Genomic DNA, 20,323 nt, shown 5'->3' with positions numbered 1-20,323 from the left:
CAATACTGCTTTGTGGAATGAATCTGCATGGGTCCTAGGGTGTCTCTATTTTTCTTTCTTTTTTTTTTCTGTCATTCATTCTCTTTCTGGCAGGAACTTCACATCTGGGTGAGAGGACCTTCACGTGTAGAGTGCAGCATTTGAGACCTTTTTGCAAAAGACCAAAACGGAATGTTTTCTGACTTTCGAGAAAACAGTGGTGATGTCTGAAGGGAAATGGAATGAGTGACAGAAAACTACGAACCAGAAATGACATTCAGCTTCGTATAATAAAAACACCTATTAACATTCATCACAAGGTACAGAAAACTGGAAGCCTCCAAGAGGCCGTGGGCCCAAATGGAGGCCTGAGGTCAGAACTTAAAATGGTATAGGAGAAGCCAAAAAAAAAAAAAAAAAAAAAAAGCAATACATTAAAAAGTTTGGGATAGTTATTTTTAAACCCTCCCCCCAATACACACACAAAGGCCTTCCCCATCCCAACTGGAAGCAAAAAAAAAAAAAAAAAAAAAAAGTGGAGTAAAAGGCAGTTATAATCAACATGCAGGACTGTGCAAATAGGTCGTCCACTGGAATCCTTAAATTCTGGGCAGAGGCTTGGTCTGCAGCTTAGGTGCACATGCTAAGTTGGGTGTCCTCATTGTCCAATGTCGGCAGGACTGCAGTTCAAAGTCTGCTGCTAAAAGTGAATCAGTTTAGCAAATTTACAACACTGATGTTGACTGTTAAGAGAGGAAAATCCCCAGTACCAAACAAGTCCATCCAATGCACAGAGTACAAATTCCTTTTTTCAACAAAAAGTAGAAAAATCAAAAATACTCCCAAATGGGATTCTTGATGGCACTAAGAGTTAACACATTGCAGAGCTGTCAAAATGTAGTGAAAAATCCTCCAGACTGTACAACCAATGGAGAACGATTTCACTGCGAACTTTTGACGTGTTTTGTTTTGTGTGGTTTTCTTCCCTTCCCCCCCCAATCTTCACACTCTTGGGGTCGGCCTGCCCAGATGTTCACTCCATGTCCTCATGTACTGGTTCGTCTTCGTAATCTCTGTCGTGGTCAAAATCTGGACTGTGGTTGGCTGTTGTCACTAAGGATAGTGGCCCTTCAGCTTCCTCTGGATCCAGGGGCTCTTCTTTGACGTGTACGGGATGCCTGGAAAGACAAGAGAAGGTTCACCAAGGGGACTTGCCCACCGAAGGTAAGTCGGGTGTCTTGGGTAACACAAAAGCCACAGTCTAGGGCTGTGATGTGCGACACGGCAGCCACTAACCACGTGTGAGTATGAAAATTCATTAAGACAATTTAAAATTCGGTTTCTCAGTTGCGCTGACCACAACTCAAGTGCTCACAGGCCACGTGTCAGCTAACGGCTACCACACTGGATAGCACGGAGGGAGAAACTTCCATCATCACAGAGCGGTCCCTGGACAGGAGCATCAGTGGGCGTGTCCTCCGCCCCTGGTGTTTCTCACACTGTAATGCGCACGCGAATTACCGTGAGATCTGGTGAAAATGCAGCCTGAGGCTCTGCACCTCTGACCAGCTCCGCGGGGATGCTGCTGGTCCGAGGACCACACTTTGAGTAGCAGCTAACAGGCTCTGTAGTGGCGTCCTGGGTGGATGAACACAAATCTTCCAAGAACCCTGTGTGTCAAGAATCTGTAACGCAGCAGTGCTTTGTGGGGACCACTGTGTGCAGGAGGCTGGGCTAATCATGGCTTGCTATGTGTTCTGCTTTGCTAGTTAACATGCAGAACCTGTGAAAGAACTCTCCGGAGACCGACCCCAAGCGAGGGTCTATCATTAATCAACTTCAAGCAAACACAGCAAAGAGACACCATGATACATGCTGGAAACTCCAAATTAATGCATATTTTTACAAACTGTCAATAAGGCAAGAAAAGCCCTGCCAGGAAACACAAACGGAGAGGAAAAGGCACGCTCAACACAACAATATGATAAGAAAGCAGAGCCCAGATCAGAATAATAACGCTGTCAGCTGTAAACAAGGCAAAACAGGAGGCCCGGCTGGTAGCGGCCACCAGGACGCGGGACGCGTACAACTCCGATGAGATCAGCCAACTTGCTCATTAAAGCCCCGCTCACGGTTCACCCAAAGGCGACTGCGGGGGACCACGCGAAACCACTCTGATAACAATTGAGAAATGTTGTTCGTAAATCATATTTATAACCGATCCTTTGCAAATACAAATTACTTTTGGTGGCGGGGCTTTTGATATGTAAAAGAACCATTCAAGTTGCAAAAAAAAAACAACTGTCTCATTGCAAGGACAGGCTGCAGAAGGGAGGATTTTTTTCATTGACCTTATGAAGTATTAGTAATAAGACGTGGTGCTGGGGATGGCTGCCTTCCTAAATAATGGATAGTGTGTGCAAACCCCGAAGGCCACTTGAACCCTGGAAAAACCAACAGAGGAGTGCTCTGGACTGCCCTTGACACGTGAACCTCCAGAAGACCAACTGACTCTAAAATCAGCACAGCCTAGAGAGTGTTTAGGGAGGTCTGGATAAATAGCTGAAAAAAAAAAAGAAGAGTCCGTATTCTTACAAACTATATGCAAAACAAAATGTGCCCAAGTTGTATTAGAGTGTGTTTTCCTAGTTTGGCTCCACCTATTTTAAGTTTTTTAATGGTCCTACTTATTTGTGTTTCAGCATCAAGATCCAGGACTGGATGCCTAATTTGCAGAGCCCAGTGCAAAGTGAAAAGGCATTTGAAAAAGTCGTTGAAAATTTCAAGACGGAAAGCGCTGAGTGTTAAAACTTTTAAGCATGGGATCCTGCGTGACTGCATACATCTCATGCCTGGGAAGTCAGCCCTAGGAGGAGCCCCTACATTCTTTTGCGAAGAGTTAGGTATGTTGATATTTATTCTTTTTTTTTCTTTTCTTAATTCTTTTTTTTTCCCATTTATTTATTTATTATTTCTTTTTGGGGGTACACCAAGTTCAATCATCTATCTTCATACACATATCCCCGTATTCCCTCCCTCCCTCGACTCCCCCCCACCCTCCCTGCCCCAGTCCTCGAAGGCATCGTCCATCCTCCAGTTGAACTCCCTTTGTTATACAGCAACTTCCCACTGGCTATTTTACAGCTGGTAGTATATATATGTCCATGCTGCTCTCTCACTTCGTCTCAGCTTCCCCTTCACCCCCCGCCCCCCCAAACCTCGAGTTCTCCAGTCCATTCTCTGCATCTGCGTCCTTGTCTTGTCACTGAGTTCATCAGTACCGTTTTTAGATTCCGTATATATGAGTTAGCATACAGTATTTGTTTAAAAAAAAAAATCACCCATAAGCCCTAATGAAGGTAGGATTTCTTGTTTTTGTCTCTTCTCTCCCATTTGGGGCGATGCTTTTACATATTGTAAACAGAGCAGCAATGTGATTATTTTGCTACCTTTAGAGGTTTAAGTTTCATGGCTATATGAGATTTCACTGCGGTGACTGGGCACTTGGGGATCGTCTTTTTCTTGTCCGCCCCCAACGCCTTGCTCTTTGTGTAACGCCATGATCATTTTTATCCATTAATCTTTCCACTGCTGCTGATTTACCTCCTTAGGATAAATTTCTCAGAATGAAATTGTTAGAGCAGAGGCTAAAACATCTTATGGTGCTTATGATTTATTGTGATATTAATTTCCAAAGACGCTCCATCAATTTAGACTCAACCTCATCAGCACCAAGCCTTCCTTTTTAACAATGCTGTGTTGCTGAGCAGGTGCAAGAAAGGCTCAGGTTACCTGAAACTGTTTCTTGGATGACTGACAATGGTGAACACCTCTTCATGTTTCAGTTTCCTATCTGCGCTATTGAGAACTGTCACTTCACACATTCCCCGTTCCTGTCTTCTGTTAACTTGGTTCTAGTGACACTAATGGGGTTGTATGTAGCCTGGATTTGAGAGTCAGCTGTGTTTCCCCGATCAACATTTTCCTGTGTTCCTTTTTTTCAGACCACCAGATGTATGAACCTTTTCAGGTTTACAAAGCTGAACTGGATGACAGAGATGAACAAGGCTGTGGGTGGGAGGGGTGGTGGGCCTTAGAAGAGATTGCAGGAGTCTTAATGAAGTTCTTGCTTTATAATTGTAGACTCTGACAAATGTTTGGCGAGGCAAAACAAAACAAGATCAGATATGTCACCCCCCACCCCTCAACAAGGTAGAGTTCACCTGGGAGAATATTTTATTTCCCCTGAAAGTTACATGCAAACTTCAGTAAGATGATTTTTCATCCCAGAGACGACCCTATCACGCACACTGGCTCAATCCCGGCACCTACTGCTGGAGCGGAACCCCGGCAAAGGTGAACTGACCAGATCAACAGTGTGACAACCTGACAACACGTCCAGGTGAGATACTAAGCCTTCTTACAACTCCACAGAAATGAAATCCAGCTTCATGACGTTTCGAGATACCGACAGATCCCTCCCCCCACCCTAAGTGGGGCAAAAGCAGTATCACAGGCAGGCAGTGCTTTAGAGAGAACGGCTTTCCATGCGAGATCCATTTCAGGTAAGGTGCAAAGTACTTAAGATACCGTGTTTCACGATCACCCAGGTGCCTCCTGGGAGATGGAGCTGCACGTGGCGCCTTCTACTCTTGCAGGTCCCCCCCCCACCCCCTTTCTCTTTGACTCCTGCTTCTGAAAGGGCTCCCAGTGAATAACTGTGCACAACCCCACATTTCCCTTCTGACATCTGAGTAATTCCTTTGTTTAGCCACTCCCGGAAGAGAAGCGTTTTTAAGGAAAGCTGACTGGTGTGCAGAGGCATTGTGTGTTCAGAGGGTGTGGGCACAGCATGGAGTATCTTGCTTTGTAGCTCCTTTAGCTCCTATCAGGATAAAAGTATAAGGCCCCAAAGCCATAATTATGTCACTACTTTGTAGTGTTTCAAGAGAGAGAAAAAAAATGTTGTGGTATTTGAGTGTCACAGAAAGGGTAAGAAGGCTGAGTTCTCTTTCGACACTAGATAGCAAGTAGCTGGGCTGCCTTATTAACGAGGCCCTTTAAGCCTCGCTGTGAAGTTGATGGCTTGATTTATTCCAACAGAATAAAACAGGTAAGAAACAATCTGCATCATAGCAGGGTAAGGCACGTTGGACAAGAATGAAAACTACGTCACTGTAGAATCTGCTTAATGGAAATATGAGATCAAGCAGAGTGACCGTCTCTCACACGGAGAGTGAGCACAGGGAGTGGGCTGAAGACGGAGGAGTATTTTTAGCACAATGATGTACTTTAGTGTAAACCTGTGAGATCTGAGCAACAAACAGTATGCTTTCTGACATCTTGATGCAGGATTTCTTAAAAACAAACAAACAAAACAACCAGTGAAACCTTCATTTTGTTAAAAATGAGGCTGATTGCTAAAAAACAAGGCTTCTGGTAATCCGGGGTTAACTCAAAGTTTTAAATAACTTTATAGTAACTCTATCTTGTACAGCAAAATGAGCTTCACTCTAAACTTCTGAGGTTTTTATCCAAATAGCTTCTTTTCTGTGTGTGATCTTTTTTTTTTTTTTAACTATTTCTACTATAAGTAACAGGAACGTACATTGACTAAACCTCGCAGTTCTATGGCTACTATGAGAAACAGTCTCTTTTCCACTCAATGACTTCAGATGTTTGTGCTCCAGTAAGTATTTCTTGAAGTAGCGTACACAGCAATTTACATTTGCTCTGAACTTCCTTAATATCTTAGTAAATACTCCTGTCATGACAATGATTTAAAGATGAATACGGGTGTGATAATAAAGTCAGAAACACCAGGTTGCTGGAGGAGGGATGATATATGGCAGTAGCAGCGTGAGAGATAAACACATTCTTAAAATGTTGTGGAGTAAATGCTGAGAGACTGTTGATATAAATGTAACATGATTATTTTCATCTTTAAAGATCCTTTTCAAAGCACTTTGGGCATGAAATTCAAATGCTAAATAATCAAATTTCAGATGCCTCCAAACCCACCAATTACCCACGCTGGCAGACAGCATTCTGCCTTTGTTGTTAGATGCCAATTCATTCTGTTGCTAATTGCTACAGGTCATAGTTTCCATTCCCATCGCTCAAATGCTCTTCAAATAAGATGTTGGTCAGTAATTCGGAACGATTGTGTAGACAAGCAGTCTATTTCTAGGCGCTGACAGCACAGCAAACACCGAATTGGTTTACGCCCTTAAAGCGGGCAGTGGTTTCGCAGACACTCACTAAAAGGGAGAGGCTGTCATTCTGTAGCATCCCCCCGCAAGTCCTACCTGGGATAATGTGGTTGCTTTTCTCTTGTAAACTCTGCCTGGGAGAGAGGGAGTTGTTGCTGTCACCCCGCCTGCCTCCCACCGCCCACCCACAGGGGCATCGCATGCCGCCCTGCCCGGGGCGCGCCTGGTCCTGATGCCACGCACTCGCAGCACGGACAGCCGTCTGCACGGTTCCCGGCGTGCTCCTTATTCTGCTGTCTGCTGCTATAACGCTCCTGTTAATTTTCCTTTTGGTATTTTAAGAGCAACCTATAAATCATGCTGCCTTTCGTTCGTGCCATCGTTAATGCCTGGTAATGACGCTTTGGTGTCGCGTTTGCGGTTCAGCGAATCACACAACCAAGTAAACGAACATCCTCTCCCTCCGTGCTAGGTCCAGCGCACCCGCACGTTAAACAGACAGCAAACCCTGTCACCGGGATGCATACTACCTCTAGGAGGAAAAGGTAATGTGGCTGAAACAATGGCCCGAGCTGAGCAAGCAAGGGCAGAAAGCACAGGCATCACCCATCTTATGGCTGTGGGTACCCATCTTATGGCGTTGGGTACTTGCGGGGCTACGTGAAGCCTCTTGCTGTTACGGGAAAGTCAGCAAACGGTCCTTTTAGGTGCGAACCGAGCTAACGTTTTCTGGAAGCACACACTTCTACCTGGGTTCTAGGAAGTCAGAGATTACAGAAAAGGTGTCAAAAGCGGCCAGAGGACAAGGGCCTGTGTGCCCATAAAACAGGGGGACCCGGATCCGACGGCAGAGGCGCTCTGGGTGGCCGGTACTCACACGGCTTGCATAGGGGATCTGCCGGGACTGCTGTCGCTCTCGTTGCTGTTGGTATGCTCCATCGCCCCGTTCAGCTCTTCCCGTATGGCGCTGGCTAGGTTGCCCAGAGTGGGGTTTCCCATGGAAGCGGTAGTGTATAGAGGTATACTGTTCTCAGCCATCGAAGCCTGCCATCAACCAAGAGAAAATTTATGAGGACACAGGGTGTACACAGACAGGGAAGCTATCAATTCTGGGTGGATTCAACGATCTTCAGGTTCACGTCATTCTGGCCTGGTTGGAAAAGACCAGTTTCCAGTAGGTGTAGGACTGTGCTTTAAAAGTCAAGCTGACGACATGTGTCCTAAGCTGGGTTTCAAAGGGCTGGCTGGAGGGACCAAAGCCCCTGTGGGGAGGGAGGGCTCACTTCAGCCCTGCTGGGTAGAGAGGCACATACTTTAGACAAGGCTATCTAATAATGAGGTTTCTGTCTGATGCTTTTTTTTCAAGAAGGACTGAATATTTCCAGATCACAGGGAAATATAATGGGATTTTCATTTCTTTATCCACTTCGATGACTCCAGTATTGGATATTAAAGATCTGATCAGATTATTCTGGCTGCAGAGCCCAAACTTATGAGAACTTCCATACACATGTACGTCTTAGATCCTATAGAAAAGGAAGAGATTATAGAATTGGAATCAATTTTTATCCCCCCTACCCCGCCATCATTTCCGTCGTAATGATTTTTGAATCTTTTTAGTGTGGGTTGAGGTAACTGGTTGAAGGTAATTCCGTGCAATCTTTCAGGCTCTGACCAATCATCTGGAATTTGAGGACTAAAAAAAAAAGAAATCTCTGGCGAAAGGAAGCTGTAAATCGTATTTCTTTTGGGTACGTAAGTACGACCACATTGAAGGTGACAAAGTCACTCCAAGTGAATGTCAGCAAAAAAGTGTGGCGATGAGGGAAAAAGAAATCCTCAAGTCTGTAGTGGGATACCGTTCACTTCCTACCTGACTGCATCTGAATAAAACGACCACCCAGTCTGAGATGCAGACAGTACGCAGACGTACCACTGGGCTGAAGGATCCATATTGTTTCATTTGGGTCGTGATTCTGACCCGTGACTTTTCATTTTATTAAAGAGGACAGACTTTCAAACACTGGCAGCTGTAATTAGACCAAGATTTATCAAAACTGTCCTCTTGCAGACTACACTATGCCTGGTTTTCCATCCTAATGAGGAAAAAGTACAGTCACAAGACAATCTGGCGTGGTGACTCCAACTGGCCAGTCATACAAGAGTCCAAACTACACCAGCAATCCTGGCTCTAGAGAGAAAGTAAGAGCCAGAAATGAAGAGAGAACGGGTGCAAAGCTGGGCTGCAGGGACTCTGCCTTTTAAGACAATCACCGTCTCACTCACTGTACAAACTCCAAAGCCAGAAACACCTTCGAGATCCACACCCCAGGATGGTCGACCCACCCACACCTCACACACACTGGCTAAGGGACTGCTTCAAAACCAGGCCCTCTGCAAGCCCATGGCTTTCCCTTCCCTCCACTTCTGAGTTTATATAACTGTCTTCTTTTAAAAAGTAGGAGAAAAAAAATGCTCTTTTCCTTTCCAAATGTGCTGAACTCATTTTGATGAACAGCACATCTGAACATTCCTCACTCTCCTACAGTTTGTCAAATAATTTGCATCAAGCGCTTTCTTCAACAGATCTCTTGCAATTGCAATAAAGCCTTTTTTCCTATTGTTTTCACAGAGCGAAAAGCCAGACCCATGGCCCGATTTCCGCCCCGCCCCCCAAACTGCAGCTGGACGAGCATCTTGAGTGCCTTTATTTGGGACAACACAGTGGTGCTGCCTCTCCTTGACACGGAAGTGCTGCTGGGACCATCATCTGTGAGTCTCTTTTTACTGGAAACAGTACAAAGGCCATTTCACTCTTACCGTCAGAATGTGGCAAAAGTGGGGCCATTTCTAGCTTGGTATTTTGTCACAGCTTCTCGAGTCAAAGATGGAGACGTAAAAACAAAATGGAAATGTTTCTAAGGATGTATTCTTTGGGATGAGCTGATCACCCTATGAACGGGGCAAGCTTCTTGGAATGACTCATTCTCCTTGGCTCTCAATGTGTTCTAGGTCAAGGCCATTTCTGATGAGGACGGGATCATAAAGCATGCACGGACAGTGGTGAAAGGCATCCAAAGGTAAGCACTTACACGGATCCCTTGGTTCTCAGATGAAAAAGACGGACATGAAGAAGATCAGCCTGGTCCCCTTTACAAAAAAGAGCAAGTGGGCTGCAAAGAGAAACCGGGTGCCTCCTACACAATAGAGCCTCGTGGACGTTCTCTGAGTGAGTGAGCAAGGCAACCCACCCAAGCTGAGAAAAATATTCACCAATGGCTTAGGTCTAACCTCGTGGTTCTTTTTCTGTAGTTGATGTCTCTTGAAGGAGCGGGGGGCGGGGTTCTAATTTTTATAATGGGCCTAATTATATAAACAGTCCTACGCACAGGATGTGGTTTCATATCGTACTGGCCCCTCTGCCAAAAAAAAAAAAAAAAAAAAAGAAGGAGCTGAAGTCAAGGTGCAGACGTCCATAAGTCCTGTCCCTCCTGCAATGTTCGGCACTGTGAGAGCCCCGGGGGAAAGGCAGTCTATAAATACGAAGCTTTACGGTTACCCTTAGTTACTTCACTTTTTCAGAGCATAATGCAGTCTGTCCCGAGTCCAATGTTTTATTTCGGTAGTGGAGTCTGCTGTCCTATTTTATATATTGTATATCACGCGTTATGTGGCTCTAGTAATCTTTTGAAGATGTTGTTCCACTATTATTTTTACTTGCCTTGAAAAATGGAAGTGGGCAGGAAGGGGAAGGCCTGCTGGTAGACTCTGTATTGTATTTGCACAGCAGAAAGGTGTCGTAGGGGACTGTCTACTGACCAAGGACCCAAACTCCTAGAGGAGAGGAAAAAGACCCATTCCTGAAATCGTGCGTGTGAGACCAGGTATTCCCCTCAGTGCAGGATGGATATAACGTGTTCTTGGAAAACAACGGCAGGAGAGTTTGGGGCTGTCCCTGAAAATAAGAAAGGGCGCAGAGTTTCAGAGGTGAAACCTGACCAGTTGTGTAATGATAAAGCCTCCTCATTGAAATCAGTCACAGGGTGAAGAGAACGCAGAGGATGGAGGAGCCCTGTTGCTGGTGGGTTGTTTTTGTTTGCCTTGCCGCCTCATGAATGTAAAGTGTGCCTGTCATCTCAATACTATTCCAGATAGAGCAGCCTTTACATTTACGCTTCACAAGACTCCAGGGAAGATAAGTTACTAATGAATGGTATTTACAGGGGTGGCATCTAAGCGTGCTTTCATTTGCTTTTCTAAACTTACTGTGTAAGCTCCAAGTAATTGGAAGAAATGCGGAAAGTAGCAGATATGTATATGTACGTGTATGTGTATAAGTGCTGAAAAGCTAAGTTCGGTGAACCTGCCTCTGAACTGAAACTGCGTAAAAGCTGTACCATCCATCCTTGGGAGCCTTAAGCCTCTGCTGAGTGAGCTGGGACGATGCGTCTCTAGGGCGCGGAGTAGGTGCTCAGCAAATATGTGTTAAATGAACACCGAGCACCAGGGCTCCCGTCCTTGTCGCCTCTTCACCCCACTCTGTTCCCCTCACGGCCGAGTGTCTGCAAACATTCTGTGAGCTCAGTAGGTAACCCTGAGTTTTCGTCACCCCTCAAGGAGCCTTTTTTAGACTCCTGCTGCTCTAGCTGTGCCCTCCCCTCTTCAATTTTAGTATCTGTTTGTGCATCATGGCCCTTTGGAGGAGGCGCACATGGCACTGTGATAGCTAAGGATCCAGACCGCAGGCTGCAAAGGTCTGTAACAGGTCAGGATGGCGTACGTCGGCTCTATAGGCTGTATCATTTAAAAGTTATCAAGATTCCTTTGGCCTGTGCTCTAAAACAATCTAGGCAGGGTCAAACTCCAACAGGACCACGGGCCAGAGGCCCCTGCCTGCCCAGAGGGGGGCGCCCTACCCAGGTCACTTTAATGACTTGTACTACAGTCCTCTCTTCGACGTAGAAGATGACGCAGCTGTCTGGTAACTGACAAGCGCCATAATGAAAAGGTCCTCCGGATGCCAGGGCTGCCCTGGTAACTCACGCTTGGGCGGTACCCTCCCTCCTGCTCAACCACCACGTCTTCCTCCCCCGGTGTGGTGCCGGTTACACAGGGAGGGCTTGGTGTGTCCACAGGAAACGAACATGCTGTGAGCTCATTAGGTCACCTAGGTCACCCTGAGCCATCCGCTGGAAACCTAAAGAGTTTCCTTCAACACCTCTACGGCTTGCACAACAACAGCTTACTTTTACCAAGCGAACCAAACCCGCCCTCCCCCTCCCCCCTCCCCACCCCCCCAGTGAGAAGTCGCTAAAATAGACTCTAAAAGAAGAAGAAATAAAAAAGCCCTGCTTTCTCTTTAAACCCGTGAACAATAGAAGGTCATGTGATACAGCGGCCTATCATCCAGCGCATTAATAGCTGTGCGAGAGTAATTACACTTGTGGTATTTTTGCCTCAAGTGAAATTCTGAAATAAGAGGATGGAAATTATGATACTGCTGATAAATATTAATAAGTGAACTTTTAATTTTTTTGCCACAATATTCAAAATGCTAAGCGTCCTGCTAATGCTGAGGCGGCCCGATGTGTTTGCCTCCAGGGAGTGCGATGCTTTGTGCACTTAAGAAAAAAGTTTAACGGAATTAAAATTTAATATCTAATTAGAGCGAGGCTAATATATTTTGAAATGAGTGGGGGAGACATGTGCCTCTGCCAGGGAGTCGGGACGGCCGTTAATCTTACCTGTAAAGCTGCATTGAGAGGTGTACAGTAGGCGTGGCTGGTCTGCATGTTTTTAATAAGGGAAGGGTTACTGCACAAGAGAAAGATAAAAACTCAACGTTAAACGCGATCGACCCCCGAGTTTTCCGCTAAGTCTCATCTTAAAGCTTGCGGGCCTCCTTCCAAATCAGAAACGACCCTCCGTCACAAAACCAAAGAAAAGCTGGGTTTCGCCCTGGCTTTACGGGGCTGGTCTCTGTGAAGACCTCTGGGCGGGACAGACGTCGCTGCTCGGGCGAACGAGGGGTAGAATTGTGGCGTAAGTAATAATTGGCTCGGGCACTCCCTCGACAAATGAATTGTCGTCTCACAAAACAGCGACCTCTCTGTATGTTTGGAGGAGCCGCCTTGACTCCAGCAGGAAGGCGGACGCTCTAGGGCATCGGGCTGGGGAAGTCAGTCAGCTGACAGCAGGGTTTCCTGGGAGCGAGCGGGAGGAATCTCGGCTCTTAAGCTGCTCCAGCATTTGAATTCTAGAATGAATGCTAGAGGAACGGCAGGGTAGCTCTGAAGAAGAGAGCTTCAAGGCTCATTTCTTGCCAAAAGAAGATGGAGAGACGGCCACTCCAGGGGAGGGTCGGTCAGCCGAGGTTGGGCTGGAGTCTTTTGGGCACAGCCAAAATTCGGGAGGATACGAGAATGGTTGGATGCTGTGTCCATGACTGACCAAAGGGAAGACAAGATACTGTCTTAAGAGCTTCGCTAGCTGGTAGGGATAAAAATACTTAAAAAAAAAAAAAAAAAAAGCATCCAGGAGCATACTGAGGGAAAGGGGTGGCTTCCGGGAGGAAATTACGTACGTGGCTTCCGGGAGGAAATTACGTACATTTCGCAATGATCCTTAAAGGAAGGAGATGCACTGTTATCAGTTTCTTTCCTGTGCTTGGAGCACTTTTGGCATGCGTCTCGCTACATTTCTATCGTTATCTACTGAGGGAGCCAATAAGAAGAGATTTATCCCAGTAAACACACATTCTAACGAAGAGTTTCCTCTTCACGTGGAGGAATCAGGGGTCACGCAAAAGCATTGCGTTACAGGGTCCCCGTAAAGCTGCTGAATCAAAAGACAACCAATATTGTGCATTACAGACGTCAAAAAAGCATTATTCAAGGCACTGGTGTCCCAAAGAGAAACGAGAGAAATACATGTACAAATCGCACGATTTAGTTCCGTTGCAGAAAGCCGTGGCACCGCTACGTGGTGAAATGCAAAACTATGATGGGATGAGTCAACCATGCAAAGCCAGAGCAACAGCAGAAACAAAACACGAAAGCAAGTAAAGGCTCTTACTGTGCGACAAGCTCGTCAGAGTTGTCATCGGGGCAGTATTTGCGAGGACGGCCTCGTTGGATATGGCGGCCACGTTTAAACTCTTCGGCATCAACTGTCCAAAAGGACCCAAACTCATCCTCTACTCTGATAAAGCACTTATGCAGGGAGAGGTTGGTGCGAATGGCACCCTGGGGTAGGAGCGGCAGCAAAGGAGATGAAGTGGCAACAAAAGGAGGCGGGGATTGGGGCAGAACAGACATCCAACACAGGGGACAGGAGAAAGAAAATAAAATGCCATAAGCATAAGCCAATGGTTTGTGAGGGTTAATATGCATCGCCACCTCAAAGCTACTAGCATGTGATGCAACAGAGACCAGCAAGCAGGGCAGGGGGACTGGTGGGTATGCAAAACAGGAGGGATGAAATGCTTTTTTGCTTCCCTTAACTGAGACAACGTGAAACCAGTTCTGTGGTCTAACATCATCTAGCAGCCAGAAGCCTCTACGGGACACTTGTTAGCGCAATCCAAGCTAGGCTAAGAAGTTCAAACACGGTGGACGTACCCACTGATCTTTTGTGGCCTTCGTTTTTGGAATTCTACTTCATCCACTGTCCATACTGCCCCTTTAACGTTTTCTACTCGCACAAAACACTTGTGAAGACTAAGATTATGACGCACTGCATTCTGCAGCAAGTATAAAAGAGAGAACATTTACATTTTCCATAAGAAAAGACTCCAAAAACAGCAGTACATTCAGCCTCACAGTCCACAGTTGTAAAACCATCCCCGAGAACTGTAGCGCCCACCCCCGTGGGTGACCCTCCTGTGGGGGGAGGGTGCCTCTTCCAAAAGCAAAATTCACAACCCCCAATGATTAATTAAGTGTATTTTAGTTAGTTAATTGTAACTCAGTCTCATCTCCGGTAACAGGTAACCGGAAGAAGTGTTGCTAACGTGCATATTAGCCTCCAAACAGGTTTCACAGCCAAGATAAGAAAGTAATGTTCATATGACTTCAAAATCAGCAAACTGCTAAAGCATAAAACCATCCCTTTGAACCCCACTTGTCTCTCTTACAGAAAGGGTAATTTATTTTAATCTTTTTTTTAACCATGAAAGATGATACTTCATTTTGTTTCTTTGTTATTCTTCAAACTTTTGGCTTTCATACCTTTGACATGTTTTCTCAAATTTATTGTGAAGAAATTGACACTAGATTTTTTACCATTGAGAGTATCACCTCCCGTAGCTGATAGGATCGCGGGGGGTGGGACACATGACCCACGGTGGATCAGTATCCACTATCAAGCTGTGTCTTACCTCCCCAAGTATATAAAACTTGGCCCTTACTATGGGCAAGTGCTTTAATCAACTGAAAAAATGCTAAAGGAACCCATGAGTAGGACTCTCAGTGGCAAAAGGAAGATACTCTAGTAGTTGATGGTTTTCATAGACACCTCACTTTCCTAGGGTTCGACGTCATTTCTGGTTGCTCCTCAACCGAGACCCGTGACATTTACAGTCTACCAAAGGAGGACCTCAACTGAAGGGTGTAGAGTTTTTAACATCTCATCGTTCCTGAGTTTCAGGAATAATCCACAACCCTTACACCAGGTACAGCGACAAGCACGGCTTCATCGCTTTAGTTCTCCTGCTTGAATGTGACTGACACGCAAAACTGGGCTTGGGGATATTGCAAAGAGACCCATAGCATTTACTTGCAACTTTCTCCTTATAGGGAATAAGTAGGTGACCAAGGGGGTATGAGAAGTCGATTCTTACACCACACCTCACATCCCTTGTAAGCCCTTCACCCCGTTTCAGTAATGCTGCTATTGCTCAAACGTTCCGTATTCCTGCCCTTAACCTGCGATACCTCCTCTCTAAATTATCCTTCCAAGTTGCAAATCTTGCTCTGTACTTTGAGAGGTGTTTCAATTTTTGGATAATCACCGTGAGTGATTCTGGGAGGAGTTATGCTAGAGAATGGTGATTTTTCTTGTATGGAATATTTAGCAGGTAATGAGACAAGTTTTATCACATGGCATGATCAACTGCTCACGAGGAGAAGCCACAGGACAGAAAGCCTCCAGGAATTTTTGAGCAACGTCAGCATACCTGGGGGGTTTAAGACTTCCAAGTGCCTACCAAAGGACACCCCTGATTCAAACAGGTCTGACAGGTTTGCATCAAAACAAAACACACATCTCTGGAAAATGTCTGGCATAATTACACTTGGTAGGACAAATTCCTTGGCATGTAAATTGCAGTCTGGTCTTTAAATAAGCACTTCCTTTTTATACTGCAGAAAGGCAGAGGATGAAGAATGCTAAGGGTCTACTGTTATCTCCTAGAACAACACCGAGCAGGTTGAAATAAATAAAGCCAAATTCCCTTAAAGAGAAAAAAAAAGCCAGACAGAGCATGTGTACCTACAGGACACCTAACTGGGGGAAAAAAAAAAAATCAACATTTCTCCTCATCACCTTCTAATGTTTTACAATTAGTATCAAAATGTACCGAACTGTAAAAGCCATGCCTGAAAAACAGGATTGCTCTAGGTGTATCCGAATGATACAGCCGTGTAAATAAAGATGTAAAATCAAAACTTCAGTTTTGTTTTCAAAGACTGTGCATCCAAGCAAAAGCATCTGGAAATGGAGAGTGTCCCGGAAGAGCTAAGTGAGCTGTGTGCAGTCATCACTGTAACCGGGCATTTCATCTTTTGTCTTAAGATCGCAGTACAAATAAGGACACGTAGAGAAAACTGTATGTGTGTCGGAGCCATTAAGTCCTTCGTTCAGGCCTGTTTATGTGCACGGCACTTTCCCCTGCAGTTTCTGAAAATGAAAAAGTGAGATCTGAAGATCTGATGAGCTTAAATATCACATTGGCAACTGGTAACCATTTTAAAGTTTGATCATTTGCTATTTGTAAAAGGCAATTGGAAGCAAATGTCTGTTTCATGCTCATACTTCCTAAATTCCGGAAAGCATTCCCAGCTGAAGACTGCTTGGTTTTCTATATCTCAAGGCAGGCGAAGGAAGAGAAGGCAAGATTCTGAACATAGGTTCCTTCAGCACCCATGTGTCTTCATGGAAATGAAAGAGATACTTTGGGCCATGATAGATAGTCACAGCTCTGTAAGGTTGAGGAATGAATTCTATGGTTAGAGTCATTGTGTTTTCAAATGCTAATTTATGACGAATGTAATACAGGCAACGTGCTTTCTGTTTTTGCTTTTGTTTTTCTCCCATATAAAATTAAGGAAGTAGCAAGGAAGACTTGTATTTCAAGCAAAGCATATTTTCCTTGCAGCCTATAATAAATCCCTATCATCGGTATAATAAAAACATGTAAAAGATCCGAAAATATTTGCATTTTAACTCTCTCTAAATGTTTTGGAATTTAGGGATTACAAGAACGCTAGATAGCAAAAATGCAAAAAAAAAAAAAAAAAAAAAAAAAATCTCGGATTGTACGTGCCCTTTTTCCTAACGCAAAAATACTATAAACCAAGAACGGTCTAGTGGGAGAATCCCCAAATTGGCGAGCCCTCAGTCTAATACAGTGGAATCAATATCATGTGACCCCCCAAGGCTTGCTGGGGGCATCCCAGGTGGAGCTTTGGCATCTGACCTGTTTTACAGCCAAAGGTGCTACAGTCAAATCGCATCTTTCAGACTTTACTTTTTCTCCCCAGAGTACCTATGAATATCTGATGGACAGGCTCTTGACTTGAAAAATAAAAACCTTAGTTGTTTTATATATATATATATAGTGTTCTCCTGTAACAACTCCCATGTACCATGCCAGTGCTTGGAGTGTACAGCCTTCTCCACTCATTACGTTAAGGAGCTTATATCCAACCAATGACGCTTATGTCAAGTTTAGCTGATCCTTTCTCCAGGTTCCTAATGGTTAAAAAAAAAAAAGTTATCTATGCCTTCTCTGAGGTGGTGGCTAAAGACCTAAAAGCAGGAGGTTTGTGTACACAAGACAACCTCCGACACATTCCAACAAGAGAGGGATGATTTTACTGGTTGGTCCACCCAAACATCTGATGCCAGTGTAATGGGAGTCTTCCATCCCAGCATTTTCTACCCCAGTGCAATTATTTTCGCAATCCAATATTCCTATAAATGAGCCTCTTTGAATGTATCACAACTATATAAATGTAACTTACAGCACCTGCATTTTCCCAACAACACGTGCTCTCCTGTAAATGCCAAGATCCAGGCTAAATAGGCCTGCGAGAAAGCTTACCTTCCACGTGGCAGCATTGCGTCGGAAGTAAGCAAACATTCGTGTGAACCAGTTATAGATTTCATTTAGTGTTAGCTGCTTCTCTGGAGATTCGAGAATGGCCTGCGAAGCAAAAGTAGCAGAAAAAGATAATTGATGACCAAATCAGCAGAACTGTCATCATACCGTGTCCTGAAAATAGAAAACTAAACCCTAAGAAAGGTTGCACGAAATGATCTAAGAGTAATGGCTGTATTTACCAGGGCAATAGCAAAATTCAGAATGGAATTATCTACTTGTTTTGAGTTTTTATTTCTGTTTCTGTACAGAAATATTAATTTCTTAGTCATTCATAAAGCAGAATCAAAGAGAAATGCAAAACATTTCACTAGCTGATTAAAGCTCAGTAATTATTTAGAGCTCAGATTAATTCTAGGGATCAGAGATTACTGTAGCTTGTGATAATTGACTTGCCATCTTTAAACAGGCTCATTTTCACTGTTGTGTGAAATGAATTTCCTAATAATCACGTCGCATTGTAATACTTAATCAAAAGCAATTATGTTATATATTGCAGTTTTAAAAAACCTTATAGACAAGGTTTTAGCATGCTCGCATACTAAACGGTTTTAAATCTACTTCATCAATATAATATAGCCACGTACAGGTATACCTTCTGATGTAATTTCACATCCTGCGTTATTTACTTACCTGCCTAATTAAAGATGCATATGTAAATGGTGGTCTAACTTCTGCGTTCTTATAAAATTCTTGGTTCTGCGCAATATCTGCTAAATAAGAATCATTGTCCTATTAATCATCACTTTTTTAAAAGACGCTGGTCGACAAGCATTGCTGATCACAATTCTACATGAGGCAAAAATGGAGCATCTACCTGAAGAGATGGGCACGTTGTATTTGTCTGAGTACCGCCTGCGGATGGGTCCCACCGTATGCATGCTGGTGGTGGTGATGACGGAGGGGCCTTGGGTGACGGGAGTGATGGGGGCGGTGGGGGTCGTAGGAGTATGAGGTAAGCTCTGTGGGGAAGCCTCTGATGCAGATTTGGAGAGTGTGACACTTGATACCAGATTCAGCTGTGAGGAAAGGAACAACTCTTAGAAGGCCGTCAGAAAAACAGAGCAACCGAGAAAACATCTGAAATCCAGCAAGAGTGATACGGGGACGGGGGGACCTGTCTCTGAGTAGGTGGTTACCATCAGCTGAAATAGAAGGGGAATGTAAAACAGTTCACTTATTTATTAAAATTTCTAGCATCCCTTCCTGTGATTTTTTGTATACTTCTTTTACTTGAAGTACAGTGGATCTTTACAATGTAGTCTTAGTTTCAGGTGTACAGCAAAGTAATTCAAATACACACACACACACACACATATATATATAAATACACACATCTCTCTAGATATTCTTTTCCAGATTCTTTACCCATATAGGTTATTACATATCTATGGCAATGTTCTCCTTTCCTGTTGCTGAGACAGGTATTTTCCAAAGACTGTTCAATAAGCATATACCGACACAAAAGGGGTTACCTAGTCTGGTGAGTTTGAGACATTCTGGGTCAAGACATTTCTTTAATCACGAGTTCGCACCCTCTTTCACAGCCTACTAGGCCCCATAAACCTCGACGAGGGAGCTGGAGTCCTTGCAGGCCCAGGAACACGGACGGGTCAGGAAACACCAGTCGGGATACACTGGGATCGACCTGAGCTCTCTGACAGAACTTTCTGGAACGTGCTAGTACAAGTGAGAAGCTGTTTCTACTTAATTTTAACCCAAAGGAAAGTTTCACTGAAATAGCCACACACAGCCACTGGCTATACCACACCGGGACACGCTAACTCAACCCCACGACTGGACGCTACTGCAGAGAGGTTCGGCCTGTGACACGCATGTAAAAGAGTGGCACCAGTCCAGTACACATGCGTGTAGTTCCATCAGCTGGCAGAGACTAATCTTTAAAAGCTTTCTGTGTCATCTTCATTAGACGCCATCCAATGTAGGACTGGAATCTATTCGTTTGGAAAGAATATGGCCTAGGAGAGATCTGGAACTGTAAAAAAAGTTTCATTTTTTCCCTTCCAGTTTCACATGTGTAACTCACAAAATGGAACCATCCAATGCTTGGAGTAAGGACATGCACACTCATTACTTGTAGTAGCAGAGAGGACAACGAATGAGTCCTGTTTTGGTCCCTCCCTCTTTCGAAACTTCTTTATATCTGTTTCACCTTCACCTTGAAGGGTTCCTCTCACTAATGCTGGAAGCACGAGCCTGTCCCCCTTTCCAAAAGTTTGTCGTTCCTGAGATGTTAAGTCTGGCTACACTGAAGAACTTGGCTGTTTTCAACAGAGTTCTTACAGTTTACCCACAACTGCTCTCTCAGGAACTTGTCGCTGCCCCCGATCCAAGAAAGTTCAGCAAAGCAGGCTTACTTGGTATCACTCCCAAACCAGATTTTGAAACACTGAACAAATTAAGTCTGGTTCACCACTGCAAGAGTCCTACGTCCAAGGCATTATTTGTAGAAAGGATCAAAAGTGAGACTCCTCTGAGATCATAATCAAAGAACAGATTAAAAGAGAGTTCCAATTTGCTGGGAAGACGCAATCGTACTCCTATCCTAGTAACGAGAAAGATCAAATATCGTCGAGGAAATGTTAACGGAAAAATGTGAACATGGCGCTGGAAACTGAACGCTGGGTTTCCAGCTTTTGGTTTACCCCTCCCTTGAAATGCTGAGGCCATCTGACAGCAGACACCACCCCCGCCCCCCGCCCCAGTCCCTACCCCATGCTCCCTCATGCCC

General features: G+C 44.6%; 1 protein-coding gene across 11 annotated transcripts in view; it reads right to left on the bottom strand.

Annotated features, from left to right (window-relative positions):
* Window positions 1-970: 970 nt before the first annotated feature.
* Window positions 971-20,323, bottom strand: part of FOXP1 (forkhead box P1) — a 595,386-nt gene continuing 576,033 nt past the window's right edge. For 9 of the 11 annotated variants that reach the window (XM_057705386.1, XM_057705388.1, XM_057705387.1 and 6 more), the window contains 7 exons: window positions 18,389-18,590; window positions 18,205-18,284; window positions 17,515-17,616; window positions 13,811-13,932; window positions 11,936-12,005; window positions 7,069-7,235; window positions 971-1,157 (listed from right to left, as the gene is read on the bottom strand). In XM_057705386.1, coding sequence (XP_057561369.1) covers window positions 1,013-1,157; window positions 7,069-7,235; window positions 11,936-12,005; window positions 13,811-13,932; window positions 17,515-17,616; window positions 18,205-18,284; window positions 18,389-18,590 — 888 coding nt within the window. In that variant the 3' untranslated portion in view covers window positions 971-1,012. The remainder of the gene's footprint in view (window positions 1,158-7,068; window positions 7,236-11,935; window positions 12,006-13,810; window positions 13,933-17,514; window positions 17,617-18,204; window positions 18,285-18,388; window positions 18,591-20,323) is intronic. The other 2 variants (XM_057705390.1, XM_057705383.1) reach the window with 1 other exon arrangement.

The sequence above is a fragment of the Hippopotamus amphibius genome, chromosome 13 (genome assembly GCF_030028045.1).
Source record: "Hippopotamus amphibius kiboko isolate mHipAmp2 chromosome 13, mHipAmp2.hap2, whole genome shotgun sequence".
NCBI classification, from domain to species: Eukaryota; Metazoa; Chordata; class Mammalia; order Artiodactyla; family Hippopotamidae; genus Hippopotamus; species Hippopotamus amphibius.
Note: the sequence above shows the minus strand (reverse complement) of the source record. Positions and strands in the feature narration are given on the sequence as shown.